The 25,240-nt window shown below is 39.1% G+C and overlaps 1 protein-coding gene across 1 annotated transcript; it reads right to left on the bottom strand.

Annotated features, from left to right (window-relative positions):
• Positions 1-14,576: 14,576 nt before the first annotated feature.
• LOC146549553 (uncharacterized) lies at positions 14,577-19,879 on the bottom strand. Its single transcript, XM_085262022.1, has 10 exons — positions 19,722-19,879; positions 18,442-18,654; positions 17,971-18,106; positions 16,960-17,498; positions 16,103-16,419; positions 15,801-15,982; positions 15,521-15,693; positions 15,338-15,421; positions 15,015-15,229; positions 14,577-14,880 (listed from the first exon to the last, which is right to left on the bottom strand). The coding sequence occupies exons 1-10, from the start codon at positions 19,862-19,864 to the stop codon at positions 14,624-14,626; spliced, it is 2,259 nt and encodes a 752-aa protein (XP_085118148.1). The 5' UTR covers positions 19,865-19,879; the 3' UTR covers positions 14,577-14,623.
• Positions 19,880-25,240: the final 5,361 nt, after the last annotated feature.

The following is a 25,240-nucleotide window of genomic DNA, read 5'->3' as shown; positions in this document are numbered from 1 at the left end:
CCTTTGTTGCCCGGGCGGTGTGTTTTGGATCATTGTCATGTTGGAAGACCCAGCCTCGTTTCATCTTCAAAGTTCTCACTGATGGAAGGAGGTTTTGGCTCAAAATCTCACGATACATGGCCCCATTCATTCTGTCCTTAACACGGATCAGTCGTTCTGTCCCCTTGGCAGAAAAACAGCCCCATAGCATGATGTTTCCACCCCCATGCTTCACAGTAGGTATGGTGTTCTTGGGATGCAACTCAGTATTCTTCTTCCTCCAAACACGACGAGTTGAGTTTATACCAAAAAGTTCTACTTTGGTTTCATCTGACCACATGACATTCTCCCAATCCTCTGCTGTATCATCCACGTGCTCTCTGGCAAACTTCAGACGGGCCTGGACATGCACTGGCTTCAGCAGCGGAACACGTCTGGCACTGCGGGATTTGATTCCCTGCCGTTGTAGTGTGTTACTGATGGTGACCTTTGTTACTTTGGTCCCAGCTCTCTGCAGGTCATTCACCAGTTCCCCCCGTGTGGTTCTGGGATCTTTGCTCACCGTTCTCATGATCATTTTGAGCCCACGGGAGCCCCAGATCGAGAGAGATTATCAGTGGTCTTGTATGTCTTCCATTTTCTGATGATTGCTCCCACAGTTGATTTTTTCACACCAAGCTGCTTGCCTATTGTAGATTCACTCTTCCCAGTCTGGTGCAGGTCTACAATACTTTTCCTGGTGTCCTTCGAAAGCTCTTTGGTCTTGGCCATGGCGGAGTTTGGAGTCTGACTGTTTGAGGCTGTGGACAGGTGTCTTTTATACAGATGATGAGTTCAAACAGGTGCCATTCATACAGGTAACGAGTGGGGGACAGAAAAGCTTCTTACAGAAGACGTTACAGGTCTGTGAGAGCCAGAGATTTTCCATGTTTGAGGTGACCAAATACTTATTTTTCACCCTAATTTATGAATAAATTCTTTACATATCCTACCATGTGAATTCATGGATTTTTTTTTCACATTCTGTCTCTCACAGTTGAAGTGTACCTCTGGTGCAAATTACTGACCTCTGTCATCATTTTAAGTGGGGGAACTTGCACAATCGGTAGCTGACTAAATACTTTTTTGCCCCACTGTATATATATAGAATATAAACCAGCTTGAGGCCGGTGATTTGGCTATATATAAACGAATATATATGAACTGAGTTAATACATAATACTTTTGAGCCCCTGTAATGGTGACATGGTGCATGTTACTTATATTCTCAGGCATCCTGAACAGGCCACTTTTATAATACCAGCAAACATTATGGTTTCTAGTGCAATTTGGCACACATTGTTCCTATCTTTTCCAGGGAGAGAGAAACATTTGAGATATAGAAAGATGTAAGAAAAAGAGAGCAAGAGAGGAGGATGAGAGATTATTTTCAAAAGAAAAGCCTACCCAGCAAAGATCGTTTGATAACCTGGAAAACATCCTAATTTATTTTGTATGTGTGTATGTATGTATGTATGTATATATGTACGTACGTATGACTGGGATCTAAAATGTTGGCTCTATGCATATAGTGTTGATAAAGTTTTTTGCATTATTTAACGGCAGCATAAAAACCTGGTTTACTACAGTTTAGTGCAGGCTAAACTGGTTAGTTTGCAGTACTGTGCTGTGAGACTGGATTAAGGGTAGCAGGAATCAATTTAAATTTAAAGTGATGATGCTTATTAGATTCACAGGCTGAATTTTACATTTTATAATTGCTTTATACTATCAAGGGGTTGGAAATCAGCCACTACCGCTCACAAAACATCCGCTTGTATCTTCTTGGATTTCCAGTTGGCTAAATCCACAAAGAACAGGGAATCTCAGAGCAGCAGCCTCACAGGTCAGCTGATCACAGGCGATGCGCAAAGTAAAATCTACTGGAGCTAACAATGCAAATTATGATGTGATTTCTTTCCAAGTGATTCTATTCCACATGCTGCACAGCTACACCCAATCTTAGGGTTCCCCCATCTGCCAAATCCCGCTTTAACCCCTGCTGGCAAGTAGCACAGCCTGTTAGTGAAATTGTGTGTACTCTAGGTGCAAGCTTGCTAGCCTTATCTGGTAACTCAGCACTTTGGCCTCTCATCTAAATGTCTTCTTTTTTTTCCACTCTGTCCTGTGAGAGCTCACTTTTTTCGAAGAGGTCGGACCCGGCCTCTTTCTTGTTTTGCTTGTTTGGCATCTTCTGTGGATCCCACAGGTTCTGTTCATCTGTTTCTTGTCAAGGTCGGGAAAGAAAGTGGAACTTTACTATGTTGTAAAAAGTGGTGAGAGAAAAGCTAGAAGAGGGTAAAAGGAAAACTCAGAGCTGGATGCTCCTACCATTCATCTTAAAATCCTGTACTATCCTGAGCCCCTTTTTCAAAGTGCAGATATACTGTAATTATCGCATATTCTAAATTGTAAACATGTACCGCTGACTATTATCCATCCAGAAACTGATGCCTTTGTAAATGTATTTGTCAAAGAACATTAGTCCTAAATAATGTATCCTGCAGGGTTCTCTATAGAATGCAGAGTTTAAATAATGAAAAAGATGATTTAAAATCACAAATCAAATTATGTAATCTATTATTTAACGGTTCCTGTTTAGCAAGGGGCTTCCAAGTACAGACTAAATGCTAAATGTACTTTTTAAATTTACTATGAAGCACTGGCAAACAGATTTGATGGATAACATCCGAGAACTTGACTTCTACAGAAAATCATCCTCAGCAGCTGCCCATTGGCTTTTTTTCACTGTCATTCACCGAGTCTGGACCTTTCTTAGAGTTGCTGCCGGCTGTTGGGACAGATGTCTCTGGTTGTCACTCGGAATGGGGTTTCAGTGGGGCTTGAGAGAGCTGGAGGTGAAAAGCACCAAGGCCATCAAGTGAAGGATGTAAAAGTAGCCCACTGGGGGTATCACCTGTTCCAAATGGAATAGTGGAGAGCAAATGAGAAGGGTGGGCTGGAAGGAGAGGGGTGAAATGGAGGGTGAGGAGGATGAAATGAAGCACAGAAAAGAGCGTTTGGTGAACATGTGTCATGCACAGCTGCTGTCTTGGTGCCTGCCGGAAATGCTCGAGGCTCTAAGCCTCCACTGTGGAGACCACAGTGAGGAAGGGGTCAGGGAGGCATGCAGAAAGGGAAGTCAAAGGTTCTGTGTGGGTGAAGAAGATATGGAAGAGAGTGAGGTCATAAAGGTGTAACAAGACTGCAGGGTGATGGAAAAAATATAAAAGTACTATGTCCAGAAAAAACAAAAAACAAAAGAGTTTTTGTCTTTATATGAGTTGAAATCACACACCTGTCCCAGCAGACTCATAGTCTTTAATAACTTTTGCTCATTCATGTCCGCCAGCAGTATCACTCCATGTGGACCGGGTCTGCAGATTTATGAGGCCAGGTTGGTGAGTGGTACGGGAGATGAGTCAGGGAATGAGCAGAAGATGATTTGGGTAAAGCTTCTGTTGCTCTCCCAAAGGTCCTCCTGATCATCACAGTTCCCCTGTAGAGACTATGAGTCAGCTCAGTGCTTCTTTGATCCTGTCACATGCTCATCGTGTCACACAGAGAGGGACGTGGGCACCAGGGTAGAACACACACGCACACACTCGTGCACTGAGTACCCACACAGTTCCTCTGGTAAAATATGATCTTTGCTGACATTTAGGTCTGTTGTCATCACTCTAGTGGTTGTGTCATGTTGGCAAATAGCTTTGAATTCGTGTGTGTGTGTATGTGTGTGTGTGTCTGTCTGTGTGCACGCTCATGAGAGTAGGTAGGTGTTTTTGCGCCGTATGTCTTACTGTGTTGGTAAATGACCCTTGGAGATCTCCGGGACCTGATTCTGCTCCACATGAGAAAAAGGCATCCTGTAATTCTTACAGATAGATCTCCTCATTCTTAGTGATGTAACATTTTCGGTATTCTTTGTGAATACAAAGGGTTTTGATACCTAATTGATACCAAATTTTCAAACAAACTTGGAGTAACCCTTAAAGGTTACGCTATGTGACCGTCTGCGGTAATGTATAATGACTTGAAAGAAATATAACAGGAATAACTTCTCAGCCTCAGGTTTCCAGCTGTCCGTGTCCATGTCCGCAGCCAAGTGGCTTAAGACAAAAAAAGCAGGTATAGCCTTTTAATGAGAAGTTGGGCTGCAAGGAGGCTGTATGAAGGCTGAAACTGCTTGAGTAGTGCACCCCATATGAGATTTCCAAGTTGGAGTCTCGAAAGGGCAGAAACTTTATCATCAGCTGATGTGGGCTGAACCAGGCTTGCTTGCTGAGCTGAAGCCTACTTGAAGTTGTGCTATACTCAGTTGTTATAAGCAAATTTCCTTTGGACAGAAGTGTAGCAGAAAATTAATAAACTCTTGAGGGCCATCCACACAGAAAGCAATTTGCAGTGATGTGGCAACTGGAGTCCACAGAAAGTCAATGACATGTGACGACTTCAAGCAATGACAGGTGAAGCGAGCGTGTTCCGAGTTGAACTTTTCTCAGCCTCGAGGCGAGTGACTGGAATGACTCCCAATGAGATTGAACAATACTACTGATTGGAAGATGACAGGGTAGTAAATACATTAGAGAACTGCCTTGTGTGGACACTCCTTCAGTACTATGAAGAGCAATTCTTCAAAACATTCACCTCACATAGCCAAATCTGTAAAACTGCCAAAGGAAGCTTAAAAAAAGACAGAAAAATAGCTTAAGAACAGAAAATACCTTCACAGGGTTTATCTTTTTCATTTTATGAGAGAAATACTGATAGAAATTTCTTTCTGAAAATGGATTGCACATCCAAAACTAAGTAATGCTAAGTAAGTATGCTGGTCAGCCCTGATCTTCTGTCAGTGTCCTTCTCCCAGGTGTTGTAGAATCCATGTCAACACACATTGTTCTTTCTTTGCTTCTTTTCTTCAGTACCTCACCTCACCAGGTCCTTGATGCCAACCCACAGACAAGTGAAACTGAGCAGTTTGGAACATGAGGGTATTCTGTGTGTACGTGTGTGTGTGTATGCCTGGATGTGTATGTGTGTGTGTGTGTTGACCCACTTTCACACAGGGAGAGAGACCGAGAGAGGTAGAGCTGTGAAAGTTCTTCCCCCTTCCTTTTCTCTACCTCCGCTGACTCTCCCTCGCTGCCCCGGCATCCAAGGGATGCAGCGGTGACTATGGCAACACTGCAGCAGTGAGCAGATCAGACTCCTTACTCTCGCGCCGTTTTTTTTTCTTCCTTTCCTTTCTGTCTTCTTACACTTTTTTTTTCTCACTCCTGTTTGTCAGCTCAAGGCTGTGTCACGGGTCTGCATCTAGATGTTGTCTTTATAATTACAAAGATCCCTATCTTCTGATTTATTTAGTATGCCTGCACTGGGACTTTGCTCAGCAGTAAGCCTCTAATTTAGCCTAATTTGCATTAGGCTTTTTATTTCCTACATTTTTTTTTTCCAGTGCGGTGGATATTCAAAAGGCTGACGTAAATACGACATAAAGTTCAACTTCAACACGTACAAATTGTTGTAGGAGACAAAACTCTGAGGTTGCATCCCACTTCACTCGCAGTGTGAGAAAGAATGCGGGTTGATTGCCACTGCAAAAGGTTTTTTCAGGGGGGGGAAATCATGAGGATGCTGTCCTGAACAACCTGTTGTCGCAGAGGGATGATGTCGTGCTGCTGACTCTTGCTCGGCCCACTTGTGATTCCTAGATAACACCGCATCTGAGACTATTCTCTCCTGTGTTTCGTGTGTGTGTGTTGTGTGTGAGTGTGTCTGTGTGCCTACCATCTCATTGGCACAGCAAAGCCACCCCTGCCCAGCAGTTTGAAGCTGAGGACTCCTGGCAAAGACAGAAGGGCTTTTGGGACCTGCAACCGTATGAATTTTTCATTCACTTGCCTCTGCCAACTCTCGCCCCTCTTTCTCTCCCTTTATCTCGGTCTCACTAGGCTGCTCCCTCTCTCACTGACAAGTATTGTCTCTTGCTCAGTCTCCAATAGCACACCTGGTACCTGCGCAAGCGGAGAGAGTAAACACAAAAGCAACCCCCACGCTACCCCCACAGCCCTGATGAAACACTCCCTCAAACGCACCGTGTAGCCTGCAGATGGAGTAAATGGCTCCTAGACCACGGTGGCTGGTATTCTACATTCCCATGTTTTGTTTTTTTTAAATCTCCCTCCTCCTTCTCAGGGTCCCTGAGGCTGGGTATGTAGAGAGAGGGCAGATGAATGGAAAGGAATCCATTCTGCAGGGCAGTGTTAGCAAAAACAAGGGAAAAAAATACACGAGAATGTGAATGAATTCACACTGGAATTGCACTGAAGGCACTACAGAAAAGAGTAAGCACTGCATCGGCAAACGCACAACCTATCCTAGCCGGTAGCCGCAAATCTCATCCCTCTGCGTAGCACTTTGTGTAGTCATTGGAGGGGTGCTGGCAAATATTTAAAAGCGAGATGACATCCACTGTGCGATTAAGTCCTTTCTGCGCTAAGCTGCCCTGACGAGATGGCAGATGAAAGAGTAAACAAGGATTTTTTTTTTCCACTTTTTGTCATCTTCCTTATGCGTCACTTCTGCATCCGTGCACACACAACAGACAAAAACAATGACTGCGCGAGACAACCTGACATGTCCTTTTCATGGGCCAGAAAATAGAGCTGTCAAGTGGCGGTGGCACAGACAAGCCACTGAATCTGGATGGATTCCTCAAGCAAAATTGACTTTCCGAAAGCAGTTGAACCCACAGGCCATGACATTTTAGATCTCAGCTCCAGAGACATTTAAGATCTCAGTGGGTGACATGTTACCTTTGCCCATTGTCTGTGCTTGAATCTATATGGCTTGGCAGGTCCCGGAGATACAGGTAATGCCCAACATGCAACGATCCTGTGTTATGTTAGTGTGGAACATGTGTGAGATGGGCACTTCTGTGGAGCTCTGCACGGTGCTCGTCTTTGCGTGAGTCTTGGGAGAAGCGGTTGCCTTCACATGCTCAGTGCATTCTTTAAAAAGTTAGGCGTTTCCCTTGATCAATTATTGATCAAAGCCATTTACAAAACACTGCCAAAAGTCACGAGTGTGTATTGTGATTCATGGTGTTCATGTGTATGAAAGTGTGTTTCTGACTATGCGGCACTGAAAGAGAAAACAGAGGGGCATGGAGAGAGGGAAAGGATGAAGCAACAAAGGTATAAATGAGGAAAATAGGGATGGGGAGCACATGTGCATGTGGCTTCACAGCGAAAATGAGATGTGTTTTACCTGTTTCGTGATATGCTCTGTGGGGAGAGGGATTCCAAAGGCTCCTTTGGAAAAATGACACAGAATTTGTCACATGCTCTACGGTGTACAAGTAAGATATATTACATTCAAATCAGAACACGTTCCTATATCCCAGTAAATCACAATGGATGCTGTCAGACTGTCACACAGGATTTGTTCTATTATTAAGTGACTAGGGAGCAGATCCAAGTCCTGTAAATCATGCTGCAGAGAAAATCTGAAATTATACCCTTTTAAATACAGGTGGTACGAGTCAAATTTGTAGGAGACAAGGCTGGACTGGGACAAAAAATCGGCCCGGGCATTTTGACTAGAGACCGGCCCACCAGGATAAAGATTGAAAATGTGACGTCATTCAGGGGTAAAACCACAAAGGATTCTGGGAATTTGTGGCAAGAGGTACTAGCGCACGCAGGCTTTCAATTGAACTCAGTTACACAGCGATAAAAAGAAACCCAAAAAATGGCAAGAAGCTGTTGTATTATTAACTGCAATAGCCGGTCGCATGGCAGCCACGGGAAGCCGACGGGTAAAGAGATCGTTTTTTGTTTTTTTTTTTAAGATTATGTCGTTGAAGAGAAATTTTTTAAGCCATGTTTCCGAAGTAAAAGCTGACGGATGGTCTGGATATACCAAATATAACGTCTCAGAACACTCCAGCTCACAGGTTAGTCTGCTCCAAGCATTCCCACAAAGGTCAGAGTTTTGTAGTAGTTAATGCGTCATTTTTCTTAACATAATTGGTGATATAGGTTACAAGCAAGTCTGGCGCTGAACAGAAATTGTCGCGCTATGCTCCTTTGTTTATTGTGCATAAATAGTGAATTGTCCTGACACAATATTGCGTTTCGCTTCTGTTATTACCATGGTACATTGACAAAAACATATACTTTTATTCACAGGATAAAACAGTTGTTTTGTATCACTAATTGTCCAGTGCGATTACAACATACAATATTATTGTCACTGCTACATTTCTGTAATGCTACCAGAAATTATTTCCACTACTAATTAATTACCGTTGAGCTCAAAGGTTATATTAATAAACTGTTAACGAATGTGTATTTATGACGACGATTTGTGAGACTGGTAAACTTACCTTTGTTCGTACGATGGTCTTTCGTTCTACACGGTGCATTTCAAGGTCCTGTACCCATCCGTCGGTAAACTGTACCTGGGCTTGTTGCAGTGACCTGAAGTTACTAAACTTCATGAGTGTGTGCACTCACTCCAAGAACCGTGTAATTATAAATATGAGCGTGGTGAAAATTGGGCAGCACGCTAACGTCTTTTGTCCACTCTGTGTGCTCGTAAGGGTCTAACCCTTTCACTCTGATTTTTCCTCGTATCTTTTCTTTGTCTTTTCGTCGAGTCTGTCTTTGACCGGCATTGTTCTCCTTTTGTTTTGTACATTCCTTTTTTGTGCGGCAAAGAAAAAACAAGAAGGTATTGGAACCGGAGAATGAACGTTTTGCGGTGCTGCAAATTCTTGCATTTGATGCGGTACTTGGATTGTTTTGCCACGAGTTCCCGGCATGCAATGCGCGAAAATCACGTGATTGCTAAACAAGGGGGAGGCACCCTCCCCTTTGTTTAGCAATTACGGCCTCCTCGGCTGTAATTGGTCCAGCCCATAGTCGATCATGACCAATTGGCCAATCCAACACCTTTCATTATATATACCCTTCCTAAAAAAAAAATTAAAAAAATCCATCGGCCCATAAAAACAAAAAATCGCCAGCGGCCCACCAGGCAAATGCCCGGTATGCCCGATGGCCAGTCCAGCTATGGTAGGAGATGTTACTTTCAATCAAGATGACTTGCCAGTTTAAAAGTTGCAGGATGCCACAGGTTGGACTTAAGCTGCAAGTATGCATGAGAACGAAACACCAGGCAGGATGAACCTTATGAAAGAAGATACGTGATTTCATCTAAATAATGAATCAGTCTCACTCATTGTCACATTTATTTTTTATTTAGGCATCAGTGCATTTTGTCCCAGGCCTCAGACTGCTGGTACCGTAGCTCTGCTTTTGAATGAAATTACTGTTTATTGGATTTGAATACATGGCATTATTGGAACTTCTCATTGCAGCCAAGCCTGCTGTCTGTGTTTTTCTTGTTTGTTTGTTTTTAATTTCTTATCTTGTCATAATAATTAAAAGGCAGGAATTTAAAAAAAAATGTGTGTAGCCTTAATGCATTTAATCATTTTTTTCAGTGCTGTTTTTTGTACACTTCCTGATCAGCCTACAAGACTCAGTAAAACAGCAGCATGACAGTGGATGAGCATTGACTGTGACATGGTGCAGATTACAAAACTGTTCTGTCTTTTCATTAATAAAGGCTTATACAATGTCAGCCTTTCATTTTCCATTATTTTACCACTTTCTGTTACATTTATATTGGCGTAATTATGTAGCTTGCTAAGAAAAATGTTGTTTTTTTTAAAGTACTACCTTAAACGTTACAGTGTGTGTAGTCTCACAGCTAGATTGCTGTCAGCTGAGTTCTGTTTTCTTACTCTTCCCAGTTAAAATGCATTATGTACTATGGTGGTTGCTGAAGGAAAACATATCATAATCAGCTAAGAGAGAGCAAAAACATGGCATATTTCAACTACTGTTTGTGCAAAAAAAAAAAAACAAGAAAAAAAAACCCTTCAGTTGATCCAAAATGCTATTATGACATAACTGATAGGAACTAGAAAGACAGAGTATATATATCTCATACTGTCTCCTCTTCACTGGCCAAAATCCATCTCATTACATATAGGTCTTGAATTTTCAGACTGCGTCTTATCTTATAGACCTTACAGAACCATATCACCCCAATACAGAATTTTAATTATTTTAATAATTCTATTTATTTCAAAGTAGAATGAGAAGCTGAGCCTTCAGCTTGCATGTCCACCTTCAGTGGAATCGGCCCTTGTAATGTAAATGTAATGTGTTCATTACAAGATCACGTTTTGAAAGAGTTTCATCATTTCAGTCTGGGGTTGAAAAATATAGTTCAGCGTTTGTTTGTGTTTTAAACTTAAAGTACTTGAAAAACCTTCAGACTTGGCAACTTAGCCAAGCCCACATCTGGCCTATTAACCAATAACTGATCACAGCAGAAAAGAGCATTGCTCTGGCTCATCCAGTCTGGCACCAGCTTAAGCTAATCTACCCTTACAGTTGTCAGGCCCGAGGAGGAATCATAGCAGAGTTTAGTTAATAGCAACATACCTACATGTTAGCCACAAGTAGATTAAATGTTAACTGTTTAACCATAAACCTTGTTTTTGCTGGTATAGCATTATCAAATAAAACCAGAAATGCCCTATTGTTGTCTATAAGGTTATATAGTCTGCTGTATTTCACTACAGGGAACTTTATATACTTTTGAAAACTACTTTTTGGGGATTTTGTTATTTTTTTCATGGTGACTGCTCACTGTCATGGTTGTGTGCTCCAGAAAACAGCATCCCTCCTTCTGACTATCCTAGAGGACCTGGCCAGACACACACTGCCCAAGAGACAGGCTGCCATTTTCATAAAATTAAAAATGCAACCTCAGAGAATAATCTGCATGCACTGGTTGTGAAATACAGTATCTTTGTAGACATGTTAACTGCAAGACTAGGTTACAATGGATGCAGAAATTTCTATGCTAACATATGCAACTCTGTAACTGCAAATCTTGCAGTAAAAAAAAGTGCAGCATGCTGGCATGTGTTAATTGTCCTGTTTAAGCATTCCTGTTTTATATGCTTTGTATCTTTTTTTCAGTCTGTAATTGCACATTTTTTGCTCTGACCAGTATTATACTACAGCATAATGGCAGTATGGTGTGTATGCATATAGATCGGAATACTTAAAAAATATTACAGTATCTATTTTCATTGTAGACTATGAGGGGCCGTACAAGCCAAAATTCATACTTTGACTCTCACATACATATATTCTTCTTTCACACACATATATTTTCACTCTCACATACATATATTCTTCTTTCATGCACATATACTTTCACTCTCACATACATATATTCTTCTTTCACACACATATACTTTCACTCTCACATACATATATTCTTCTTTCATGCACATGTATTGTCACTCTCACATACATATATTCTTCTTTCACACACATATACTTTCACTCTCACATACATATATTCTTCTTTCATGCACATATACTTTCACTCTCACATACATATATTCTTCTTTCACACACATATACTTTCACTCTCACATACATATATTCTTCTTTCATGCACATGTATTGTCACTCTCACATACATATATTTTCACTCTCACATACATATATTGTCATCTCGCACACCTTTATTCTTAATTCATATCCATGTATATTCACTCTCACATAAATCCATTAATCTTCCTTTCACACACATGTATTCTATTTTTCTTAATGCTACATATTTTTATGTTGACATATATTTATTCTCCTTGCAGGTGCAGCCCTTTCTAGTCATACATATATATACATACCCTTTACCTTTCAACACATATATATTTGTACTCCTATACTCATATACACATACAATCCCAGTGTTTATCCTTTACCCTTGCATACATACACTCTGACATTCACATCTGCATTTCCTAACACAGGAAGTTAATCCTTTAAGCAGGAAGTTATTCTTAAACCAGGAAATGTAATACACTTGGAGAACTTACTTGACATACCCAGACCTAAACCAGAAGAACCAAGCAATGAAGCTGTTCAAAGTTGTCCTGCTTTCTTTGCTAGTATTGCAGTTAATTTGTCGAGTAAGTAGTAATGAAAATGACATTAGAACTTTTTTAAATAATGTATTAGAATGTTTGGAACAAATTCAAAGAGAAGCTACAGATTCTTTTGTTCGTCAGAGGCTCCATAGAGAACTTGGTGATCACATTCAAACCTTATCTGGAATTTTGTCCATCTCAAGATTTGTTGACGATGCAAGAAATAGAGAAGCAGTGAATACATTACAGTCCTTAAATGGATGGCTAATTTTTTTACTGACTGCTTATGAAACCAGACAAGGAACTACATCTGAGAACAGACTTGTCTTGCTACCTCCACCTCTCATGACTTGCTCTCAAGGTCGACCGCGATACAGCATTTCAAGAGAGCAAATATCTCATTTAGTATCTCTTGGAATGAACTGGCAAAGCATTGCAACATGCTTAGGGGTTAGCTCCCGTACTCTGTACAGGCACAGAGAGGACCTTGGCATTGAGCCACTGACTTATGCAACATTATCCGATGAAAACCTGAACAGGGTTGTTAGGGAAATCCTTCAGTATACCACAAATGCAGGTGAACGATATGTGCATGGCAGCTTGAGATCACGTGGGTTACGAATCCAAAGGTGGCGTGTAAGACAAAGTCTACAAGAAATTGAGCCCTTTGGACGTTCCCTCAGAAGACGCAATGCAATACGTCGACGACTGTACAGTGTTCCTTTCCCCAATCAGTTATGGTGAGAAAATTCTAACAGAAAAACAGTCCTGATTCTAAGTCTATAGCGAAATGGATTATCTAAAGCAAAATAACTCATTGTTTTATTTACTCAAACGTGTGCATATCCTTGACCATGTCATAGTTTCCCCATACATAACTTCTACTTATTTCATTTTTCTATAGGCATATAGATGGAAACCACAAACTTGTGAGATGGAGGATGGTGTTCCATGGCTGTGTGGATGGTTTCAGTAGAACCATCATCTACCTTGCGTGTTTAGATAACAACAGGGCATCAAGTGTTTTGTCACTGTTCATGGTTGGTGTTCAGAACTTTGGAATGCCATCCAGCGTGAGATGTGATCATGGACTAGAAAACACTGGTGTTGCCCGTTTCATGCTTTACAGGCAAGGACTGAACAGGCATAGTGTTATCACTGGCAGGTCTGTGCATAATCAAAGAATTGAGCGATTATGGGCAGAATTAAATCGAGTGGTCTCATATCATTTTGTTAATCTTTTCAATTTTATGGAGGAGCATGGTGTATTAGATTCACTTAATGAGGTCCATTTATTTTGTCTTCATTATATATATTTGCCACGTATTCAAAGAGCTGCCACAGAATTTCAGAACCAGTGGAATAACCATGGACTTTCAACACAAGGAGGGCAAACCCCTCTTCAGCTGTGGCAAAGGGGCATTATCAACAATGCAGGAATACATAACCCAAATATGAATGGTATTTGTGAAAATGACTTTGGTATTGATGAATGCAGACCACTGCCAGAGCTGGAGACAAACAATAATGTCGTTGTTCCATCAATTAACATTTCCATCAGTGACACCATGATGGTTACACTTCAACAGACCTTTGATCCATTTGAAGATGATGGCAATAACGGTATAGATTTATTTTGCAACCTTGTTCGTTTTCTTGAGAGACAATCCTAAAATATCAACAAGGCCTCTGGAGAAATTTCATTTACTGTAATTGTGGTTGTGCAGCTTAAAAAGAATACAGTGCCAAGACTGTTGTTAGTTCAGTATTATTAGAAGTTTAGTCACAGCTTTAAATTTCAAGAATGCTACTATCAACCTTTACATGCATGTTTACGGTTTGTATACAATTTTAAAGAATTTATGAGTTGTATTATGTGAGTGTGTTGAGATTTTACAACCATGTTTTGTTTTAAAACACCTTGTTAAAAGAAAAAATAAATTTGTGCAACCACATTTTATTGAGGTTTTTGGTCATCACAATCACCAGATGTATTGTCTTGGAACAAGATGACTCAAACTGATAACATTAACATTAATACAGTCATACAGTCAATACATCAAACATGGATCACTGATCAAATAGAATAGAAGTGTCAGATAAACAATATTGAAGAACACCAGAGAATAAAAGCAACAAACAAGTACAAACCTAGAAAACAAAAATAATCACAATGCACATAAATTAATGCAATGAAAAAATTATTATTGAATTATGTTAGTATATATAACTATTGTATACTTGTAGAATGGTACCCTGACAAGCAAAAAGACTTGAAGCAAATGAACATTTGTTAAAAGGTCAATGCAAAAACAGAGCCTCCAATCACAAAATAGGTGGGTGACATATGAAATATGGCAACATAAAGTAAATTCAGCTTGGTCTCAAGCGTGTTAATTGGTGTTTTAGGTGGAACATTTTGAACATTTGTTTGATTTCTGGGAAAGAAAATGCAATGATATTCAAAACACCCCCCCCCCCCCCCCCCCTCTCAACCATTAAGAATTACTTAATGGTTGACACTCATTAATTTAACTGAGTGCAAAACTCAGATTAGCATACTAACCTGACCAGGAATTAAGCTATTCCAAAACCATGTGTATTACCTAATGCAAAGTCCATATTCTCCTGAAAGTCTTTGTAAGAGGTATGAAGTGGTAACTTTAAACAATTGATGCACGTGTTTGCAATGGGTAGTTTAGACATGGTTTGTGCATCTGGCTCTTGGTGAAGAAATTCAATGGACGGTTGTGGAGAGAAGCCAATTGGTGGAACAGTGTTGGCTCCAGTGGCGAAGGCAAAAATTGTCCCCAGCTTCTGTGTTCCGTCTTGATCTAAAGGAAAAGCAATACTGTCAAAAATGGCATTAAAGACAAAAAACACAGCAAGCATTTCTACTTTTAACTGATTCAATGAAAAGATGCACTGCATTATAAATTGAACACAATGCTTAAAACGCTAAATTTACCTTCTGCATCTGCTAGGTAGTCTCTCCAGAAACTAATGACAACTGCTTCAGCCTGCCTTTTATTGCTCCCAGCCGGAGAAAGGCGGATGGTAAAGAGGCTGTCAAGAAGGTCAGCTGTAAGCACTGAAGGTGACCAGCATAGAAGGGTGCGAAAACTCTCTGGGTGATCTTGGATTTTGTCCAGCACCTCAAGTGTCCGTAGTCCATCCTGAAATCTAAATGATAATCAGAATTACCTTTAAAATCACAAATCACATCAAAAATGAATGGATCCAAGAAGTATAATCTAAAACATATGAATTTATATATACAATAATTTTTACTTCAGATTATTCACATCATCAAAAGTGTATATCCCAAATCTGCATTTTTCATGTGATGCTGTCACCTTTGGAGGCATGGTGTACCTACACATAAAGAAATGTCACACAAAATTCCCAGAATACAAGGCAATCAGCATGGGTTTGAGTTACTTATTGGACAACAATAAATACATACATACATACCTTTCAAATGGACCACGGACTCTGTGTATTACTTGGAACATGATAATGTCATGTATAAGCAGATCCTTGTCTTCCAGCCTCCGTAGCGGCCTCAGGCAGCCATCATTGGCTAAGTATTCCTGAAGTGGCTCAGTTGCTACTATCAGATCTTCAAAGGATTTACACTCTTTAACCTTCAAATAAAAAAATAAAAAATTAATGGGCCCCAATTAATACATGGAGTAGAACGAAATGCACACAATACTAAAACATTATCCAACAACTGACAAATCAGTTTTACCCTTTTAATTTTTTCACGCAGGTCACTATCGGCAACATCTTCTAAAACTGGTTTAGCCAAATCTGGGCCATCAACAAGGCAAGAGAAGAGTGTTGGGGACAGAAAGCCTGCTGGTGGACCACCATGTACAAGGCTTACTGCAATGGCTCTGCCTGCAATGAAGTACCTGTCCTCCCTCATGGCTAGAAATAATGAAAAACATTACATGTCAATAGATGCATGAAAGCGCTTGACAAGAACTTCATAAAAATGATTTTTTTATTGCATTACTCCAGGGATATCAGCCTAAAATCAATACATACCAGCACTATCAAGCGCCAAGTTCATTTTGCCTTCTTCACCCTCAAACATTGGAGACAGGGGCAAAGCTTCGATCAGAAGTCTTAGAAATTCTCTTCTTGGTCCACCCAAGTCAACAGCCTCTTCAGGTACTCCCATATCGTCAGAAAACCTGACAGAAATTGTGTGGCATGGATCATATGTCGCTCGTTTAAAACCTCTAATTGCTCCATCCAGGACTGTTGATCTATTAATGTTGAACTTGCATTTCTTCTGTTGGTTTACTTTTGCAGAAAGTTCCTCCAAAATATCTTTTGCTGATACCAAACAACTTGAAGTCCTGTAGGATTAGAAAAAAGAAAAGAAAAAAAAAAAGAAAAAAATATTGAAAAGAACATCAGTAAAAACATTCACATACAAGGGCTACAAGGACATACAAAGTTTTGTCAAAATCAGAATCAGCATACTTTATTAATCACCAAAGGAAATTATCATAATCATAAGCGAAATGTACAAAGGAGTATATTGCTCAGTGGCTTTTTATATTGTTTATATGTTTTGGAGAACTAGAAAGCACTAGAGCAAAGAAAAATAGTTTCAATGCACAATAAGTAAATTTCATTTCATTGTCAGATAGGCTGTTAAAAATTCGCTGCCTATTTCAAATAAAATAAAATTTGCCAGCAATACAGCATTATCATTTGACTCTGTAGACATTATTCAAAAAACTGTTTTGTTAACAGCAAATATAAATATCATATATGCATATAAATATCTGAGGATGGATTACACTCCTTCACAACACTGGTTACAGTATTGGATTGCAACAAATATGGTGTGTTTAATTGGCTACTGTAAAACATTTGTATTTGAAACTAACCTTTCGCTCTGCAGGCTTGCTAGTATAGCCTGGTTAAGTTCCTCATCATCAGAAGACATGTCAGATAGTGGAGTCATGATTGAAAGGTAGTTATCGTAGTTTACAGATTGACTGTGTGTTGATGTAGAGGGTAATGCTGAACAATGATTCTCTGGATTCCTGGTCTGGTAGGGTGAGCTTGAGGTATTTCGGCACGTCAGGACCAGAACTGGATCACTTAAAGATGCAGATGATGAGGTAGAAGGCTGACTAGTGGAAGGGTAGATTTCCAATGAAGACACTGGTAACTGGCTGAAGGAAATGTTTGTTGAAGCGCTGCTGTACTTGTGTGAGATACTACTTTCATGGGTCAAGGCAGGAGTTTCCGTTAATAATGTTCCATTACAAACTGATGAGGCAGGAGATTGCGTCGGAGCAGAGATTGGTTGGAAGGCAGCTGTTGAACTGGCAAAACTGTCTGAAGATGATGAGCGCAGCTGCCTTGATGAAACAGGGTTTTCTTCACAGTTTTCCTCACTGCTGTAGCTTGTAATATCATCCTTAGAAATAAAATAATAATTATAATAATTCACATATATTGAATTTGAACATTAAATACCATATATCCAACCTCTTCTGCTTATTCTTATCAGAGGTGGGGTGGTTGGAGCCTATCCCAGCTACCATAGGGTGAGAAATTTCAAGAGTTAATAGATCTTTCTCACAATTACTTTTACATACTAGGCAGACAAAATTGTAACACATCTCCTGAACAGCAGTAGTCTTACATTCTATAATTCACAAACAGTCCAACAGAGCAGCTGTAAATTTAGTCAATACCAGAGCTTAGGATTAACATTTTAAAAAAGGAACATTAACTTGGTACTATTCTATCCAACTACAAAAGGTGAAAGGCAAGTTTAAAAAGAACAGACATGAGAAAGTTCAAAGGTTGTTTATGCACCAATTTCTGGTCTTCATATTATTACTGTACAGTGCTATGTAGATTCATTCAAAAGTCAAATAACGTACCAAAATTGGTTTTGATGGTCTGATGTATAGGGCTTTCGATTTATAAATTTTATGTATGAGATTTGCATCCAGCTCCTGTCCTGCTCGCAGTTTGGGCGCAATCAGTCTGTTGCCACAAGCCATCAGAAACTCCAGGCTGGAAAACAGTTACAGTAAGTTGTAAAATGTTTAAAATCCAAAACAGCAAAAATGTTCCAATAACTTTTTTAGAGCTAATCTTGTTTTCCTCTTTGAATCAGACTGAAACCAGTAGTAACAGAAGTAAACTTTATACAAATGTCAAAAAAGTATGCCAAAAATGGAGTGTTCAAGAAAGGATAACTGATTTGGTTCTTTTATTTTAGTTTACTGATTCATGTCTACCTGTTCTCTGACTTAAATCGTTATGTAAAGCTTTGAAATGCCTAGATATCGAAAAGACTACTGACAAAAGCTGTGTTGCATTAGGTTTCGACTGCTAGCACAACCTACCTTACATCAATAGAAAGTTTATCTCCAAAGGCGTCCCTTATTTGTTCAGAGACAGTTTTCTGGTCCCAGGATTTTTGGAATTCAAATCCATTCAATATATGCCCTTGTTCATGTAAATGTTGTTTTGTGCGATGCTTGACAACAACACTGCTTGATGGCCGTGGAAGAAGGATGACATCTTTGTTGAAAGTATCATGATAATGTGTCTTGGCCCTATAAAACAAAACAGAAACTATATTCAGATTTATGTATCTTTTGTTTTATTTACCTATACTTAGACACTATCAGTTCCTTAAGAAAGTTGCTAATGTCACTTGGTAGTGACCAGCTTACACGTTAAACTGTTGCTAAGCTTTTATGAATAAAATAAAATGTTACACAGTTTATATAAAAAAAAAACAGTATCGCAGCTAGCCATTTAGCCCACTTGAATATGTTTAAAGTTGCTTGTGCATGTAAGAGTTGAGTATAATAGCAAACACAAATAACAGAAACATAATTTGAAAGAAAAAAATGCATAAAGTAATAGCATGCCTATAAATTGCCTTTGAAAAAAAATGGAAAATGTACGTAAAATAGAAAATGTTTTGGGGTTTGACCATTTTAATTCACTGACGCTTGAATTAAATAAATAAATAAATAAATAAATAAATATATAGTACAATGCATAAGGATTTTTTTTACTGCTCTACAAAGAGGCATACAAAGAAACATTTGCTATTACTTTTTACTTTGACTAAAGAACAAAAAAGACACCGATCATATTTCTTTTTTTCTTATTTCATACACTGTAGAAACTGGACTGAAGGCATGACTTGGCATCCATGTTTATCTACCTTTACAGTGGTACAGATATTGATCCACTCACAACACAGAGTTGGATTGATGTCTTCTAGCAAGATTAAAATTCTACCCCAAAAAATAAATAAATAAATAAATAAATAAATAAATACAAAACTAAACAAAAACAACAAGAAAATTAACCCAACCTTTTATTTAGCAGGCTAATGTAGCTACCACCTCCCACATTAATAAAGAAGATTTAATAAAGTAATCTTAAAGTAAGCATCAACTTACACTCGGGTCACAAGTACAAACAGCCACTAATATTGAAATAAATGCCACGGTCTTTACTGTTTTTAATGTGGATGCTGCTGAATAAATTAGCTAGGGCTAAAAATTTATAAGGGTAAAAAAGTGCGTTGCTAAATCAGCAAAGCACATTTCGTATTTTGTATTTCGCAGTTGTATAGTTAAGTGGCAAACTGTTTTGTTCTTACCTTTTCCTTGATCTGCAGTTCCAGTTGCCAAAGTGTTTTTGGGTCTGATATCGCAAAGACTGCCCCACTCCAGTCGAACTCCGTGTAGCTACTTGACTCGTTGAAGATACCCGGGTGTTAGCTGGTCTAAAAAGTTCCCTCATCTCACTTTCCACCGTGCTGTGGGTAACACTGGGTGCAGTTGAGCCCGTCCCATCTCGATCAAGTGACGAGGACGACGATGTGACCGTTTCAGGAGATGATAAAATATTTCTTAACAACCCGACAGCTTGCTGAAGAACTCGAGTTTCTTCTCCCCCCCTCCATGCTGTCAGACACTTGAAAGTGACCCGCGCGTGCTTCTCAGCCAATCACAGCGGTACAGACACCCAGCCTTCCGTTTCCATTAAACTCCTTCCGTTTCCACTATACTCTTTCATTCACATACATTATTCTCTTGCATACATATATTTTCTTCAGATATGTATGCATTCTCTTCTTACATACATATATTATTTGTAAGATTAAATGCATTTTGAATGCATGTAAATGAGAGCAAAATGTAGGAATGCATAAATGAAAATGCATGTATGTTAGAGTGCAAATGTGTAAATATGTAGATTAAAATACATGTATAAGAGAGCATAATATTGCAATGTGTGTGTTAAATATGTGTAAACATGAGAATAAAAATATCTAAATATAAAAATTAAAATAAAACTACGTGAGAGTGAAAGTATATGTATGTGAAAGAAGAATATATGTGTGTGAGAGTGAAAATATATGTGTGTGAAAGAAGAATGTATGTGTGTGAGAATGAAAATATATGTGTGTGAAAGAAGAATGTATGTGTGTGAGAGTGAAAATATATGTGTGTGAGAGTGAAAATATATGTATGTGAGAGTGAAAATATATGTGTGTGGAAGAAGAATGTATGTGTGTGAGAGTGAAAATATATGTGTGTGAGAGTGAAAATATATGTGTGTGAGAGTGAAAATATATGTGTGTGAGAGTGAAAATATATGTGTGTGAGAGTGAAAATATATGTGTGTGAGAGTGAAAATATATGTGTGTGAGAGTGAAAATATATGTGTGTGAGAGTGAAAATATATGTGTGTGAGAGTGAAAATATATGTATGTGAGAGTGAAAATATATGTGTGTGAGAGTGAAAATATATGTGTGTGAGAGTGAAAATATATGTGTGTGGAAGAAGAATGTATGTGTGTGAGAGTGAAAGAATAAATTTTGGCTTGTACGGCCCCTCATAGTAGACACACATGTCAGTCTGCGCCATCATGTGCTATTAGTATGGCTGTCAAGAAATTAAAACTGTAATTGTGATTGATCGCATCACGTTGTGCAGAAATTTATCGCGCAATTGCAATTATTCAGGGAATAATCACTGCTGTCACACTGCTATATTGATGGCTCCTGTATGGTGTGCTGGACACTATGTGTACTTACTTTGCTTTCACTGTTTAGCTGTTTTGCTACATCCATAAAATAATAGGCACATACCTCTTCATGCTGTCCCTCCTTTATTTTCATGAGTGTCAAAGCATGTAATTGCAGTTCCCAATGTCTGTAATGGGCTGTAACCCACACTAACTACTGTATGATGTTTTGCCCTCTCTGCCCTAATGATGACTGTGGCTCTTGCATGCAACTCATAAGCTGAGTCATTGACTTTCATCCAAAGTATGTCACACATACCTACCAGTACAAAGTGGCCACCCATTGGCAGCAGCCATAATTGATATTATTAAATCAAATCATAACATACAAAGTATATAACATAATGTCTTCTTTATTTCAGTGATGATTTTTCTTGCATATTCCATTTAATAACTGACAATTAGGATTAATGTAACTAATTATATGTCATTACATGGTTAAGATTTCCAGCACTTCCAGATTTTGCTTATCTGATGCTTTAGAAAAATAGTAACATAGAAACATTGCATTGATTGTTTTTCAGTCAACACTATTGAGGTTTGTAACATATTACCAGGGCTGCAGTTGAATAGTTTTTCTTAGGGGTGTACGTCTCTGAAAGAGGTGATACGTTAAGAAGGCATACTAAGAGCTGACTGAATTCTCTGAATACTAAGCAAAGCTTCAGTGCTTACTTTATCTCCTTTAGCATAGTACATAGTGGAATATCCTTTATGTCACTTAGTTGTTTTTCTTTTCTGAAGCAATTTGTAACATGAGTTTATAAAATTCTTCAATAAATTAAAAGAAAAATCTGGTGTGTGAAAATGTTCAAAGTTTAAATGTGTCAAATTGGGTGCAGTTAAGACTCAAATGCAGGACTCACAAACAGATGTGCATAAATTCAAACCAGCCTTTTGTTTGTTGAAATGGTCCAACAAAGTATATGAAAGCCTAAAACATAAAGCAAACAGTGGGATCTACAAATACTTCAACAAAGAGAAAAATGAGGCAAGGTGGGCAAATAGACTTCTGACAAAGAACAAATGGAAACTGGAAATATACACACAAAAACACAGAGGGCAATCAGGGGAAGGGAAACGGTCGGGGAACAAGAACCAGTTGAAACTAATCAAGACAAATGACACAAACCAGGATACAAAAGGAACAAAAACTCAGACTGAGTGTAGAGGCACACGATGCACACCAAAGCAAAGAAAACCCTGAAAGCTATAAATCAAAGGCTTCAAATGTCAGAACTCACAGACTATAACCAAAATAGAGAACACATAATAATAAACCAATTCAATTCATCCTTTTTATAGAATTGGACAACAATATGACATGATATAAGAATATTTCCAGAACTTTCCTTTGGAGAGACACCACTGCTTTTTTCCACTTAGACAACCTTCCGTTCCTTCATGCACTAACTCGACTAGACGCTGGAACCCTTCCACAGAGATCTTGGCCCATGCTGATTTGATAGCATCACACCAATATTCCGCGGCCACATTAATGCATCTGATGGCACATTATGCTGCAGGAAGCATCCATCTGAAAAATGCATAGATGGTGATGATTAACGGCTGAACTTGGTCAGCAGTAAACTCTGTAAAATTCAAGTGATGCTTAGTGTGATCTAAGTGATATGATTGGTTGTGTTCAATAACTGGCCCTTGTAGTATTTTCTTTTAAAGTCACAGATGAAGAATCTACAGTGTAACCCATTTGCTTGTGCGTGTTCCATGACATTCTTTGGTACACTGCTGCATAAAGTGAGTTTACATTTATGAACACATCTTACCACTCTTTCTTTCATCTATGATGCATTTCTGTCCCAGGGATTGCCTCCGCTGTCGTGATGTGGTTTTTTTTTTTTTTTTGGTTGGTTGTTTTTTTGCTTCTTTTTGCTTCTGTCCCCAGAAAACTCGGTAATGCGTAAATATCCCGTTGTGAAGGCTGATTGTCAGATAGTGGAACCATCGCTTCTGTAACGATCATACCATATTCAAATCTCAAGTCTTGCCCATTCCAATATTTAGCCGAACAGCAATGGAGCCTATCAACTCTGTCTGCTTGCCTTATGTCTTATTTACACATCAGGCAGTATGAGAAGACAAGCTGTTTGCATAATAGTGAGGTATGAATGGAGGGAGTCTTTTCTTCTTCTCTTTTTTTGAGAGAGGTATTTGCAAGCTGATAGAAGAGAAACACCAGACAGTTCCACTGGAGGTATTTTATTGATGATTGGATTTTGACAACAGCAAATAATAACAACAACAATAAAAAATTCAGCTATATTCTACATCATTATGTGGCACTCAGCTATGATTTTTATACCCTGAACAACATCTCAGTTTCTTGACACCAAAGGTTTGTATTTATTAATTTTTTTCAAGTAGCATAAAAGTTAACATAGCTTTTATCAAACACGTATTTTCACCCTTTTCAATGTCACCAGTTGAGTTAAAGCCCTCTTTCGTGCAAGGGTTTCTAAAGTGATTTTCCTGAGGTAGTACCCAATCTCCTCCCTAATGTCCTCTGTAGCCTTCAGTTAACCATCTGCTGGGAAGGGAGCACATGGCAGAAGATGTGTTAATGAATGCACACTTATATAATCCAGACCTGTGGTGGAGGGAAAGACAGAGTGCACGAGTGGCAGGCCAGATCCACATCACTTGACACTCCACCAAGTATAAAAGAGAACAATAATAAGGTTTCTTTGTGCCACTAGTGCCTCCAAGTGGCCCGAGAAGGCAATTTTTCCCTTCTTCCTTCTTTCCCCTTTCAAACGTGACATGACAGCTGCTGTTTTCCCTTTTCTCTTTCTATAAAGAAAAACCCAAAAGACATAGGAGCTGATGTATCGCATGCGACAAGGTAATATACGGATGGTATTGCTTTTTCGATGACCACTGCTAAATGGGCAGCATGCTGACACAGTAAACCACAACGCAACGACGACTGTTACAGATTGGTCCTTAGCCCTCCTTCTTTCCACCTCCTGCCAAAATGCCATACCTAGCCCTTGCCCTGGCCAACCATCATATCCCCCCCTTATGAATCAAAGACAATGGAGTAGAAGAGAGAGATGAGGGCTTCCAAGCAATTGGCTCTGCCTCACCATTTTTTTTCTTTTCTCTCTCTTGCAGTGTGTACATTTCCTACTTCTCTGCATCGAGCTGTCTAGCTGGGTTGGATGATAAATCCTGAGGCGAGTTTTAAAGCACCAACAGAATACAAACTGCCCAGGCTACGCTTTGTTCACACAGGTTAATATACACATCAGGGCAGCATATATGGGAGTGCTTGCCCACCCTTTCCTCTGCCCTTTCACCCATCTGCTCATGTATCACTCTTTATCTGTGTTGCTTTCAGTTTTGTTGGACTAAGTTGGCTTATTGACACGAGCAATCATCAGAAACAATACTGCTGATGCAGTAGGCAAACAAAGCCAGCAAAACAACTGCTACTGAATATTCACATTGTATTGTTGTTGTCAAGTTTGAGTATTCTCAGTCCATTTTTTATTCATTCTTCTACTTACCAAGCATGACTTTAAATCGATATTGCAGCATTTTAAAACAATACTTGGATTCAGTGGTATCAGTGGAAAGATCTATACTACTCTGCTATCTGTCCACTTTATGCTACAGTCACACTGGGGAAGGCAGTGCTTGAAGACTGCGGCACGACCAAAATCATTACAACCATGAACTTGCGATCTCATTGCCTTTGAAATGGATGCTTCACAACTTCATCAAAGCTACTTTGTTGTGTCAGGATGGCAATGAAATGGCAACATGATGGAGTCAGTGTGTTATCACAGTTGAACGTGGTCAAGGTTGCCATTACATACAAAACATGTTTTGTGCTAATAGATAGATTATTGGTAGAAACACAAATGATTTAACTGCAAAATCACAAAGACCCACAGCAATCTCTCTATTTTAAAGAGTTCCCATTTATCTGTTTGCCTTTATAGATTAAACAAAATATATTTCCAAACTGCCAAGAAGTCTGAGAGTGATATGGTTTGCTGAGTAACCAAGCTGTGTTGTTTCATTCAAATAGGTTCACTTCTAACGCCTATAAACAGCAT

Source organism: Mchenga conophoros, linkage group LG22 (assembly GCF_057382185.1).
Source record: "Mchenga conophoros isolate Kocher_MC1m ecotype Shallow Benthic linkage group LG22, M_conophoros_male_GT1.1, whole genome shotgun sequence".
NCBI lineage: Eukaryota > Metazoa > Chordata > Actinopteri > Cichliformes > Cichlidae > Mchenga > Mchenga conophoros.
This window is presented reverse-complemented; position numbering and strand designations above follow the sequence as displayed.

Excerpts from the sequence above, each read along its gene's own strand:
- LOC146549553 (XM_085262022.1), bottom strand. The coding sequence starts at position 19,864 with ATGAGGGAACTTTTTAGACCAGCTAACACCCGGGTATCTTCAACGAGT. Across the intron at positions 17,499-17,970 it reads GACCATCAAAACCAATTTTG|GATGATATTACAAGCTACAG; the intron begins GTACGTTATTTG and ends TTTATTTCTAAG. Across the intron at positions 15,983-16,102 it reads CTTGGCGCTTGATAGTGCTG|CCATGAGGGAGGACAGGTAC; the intron begins GTATGTATTGAT and ends CATTATTTCTAG.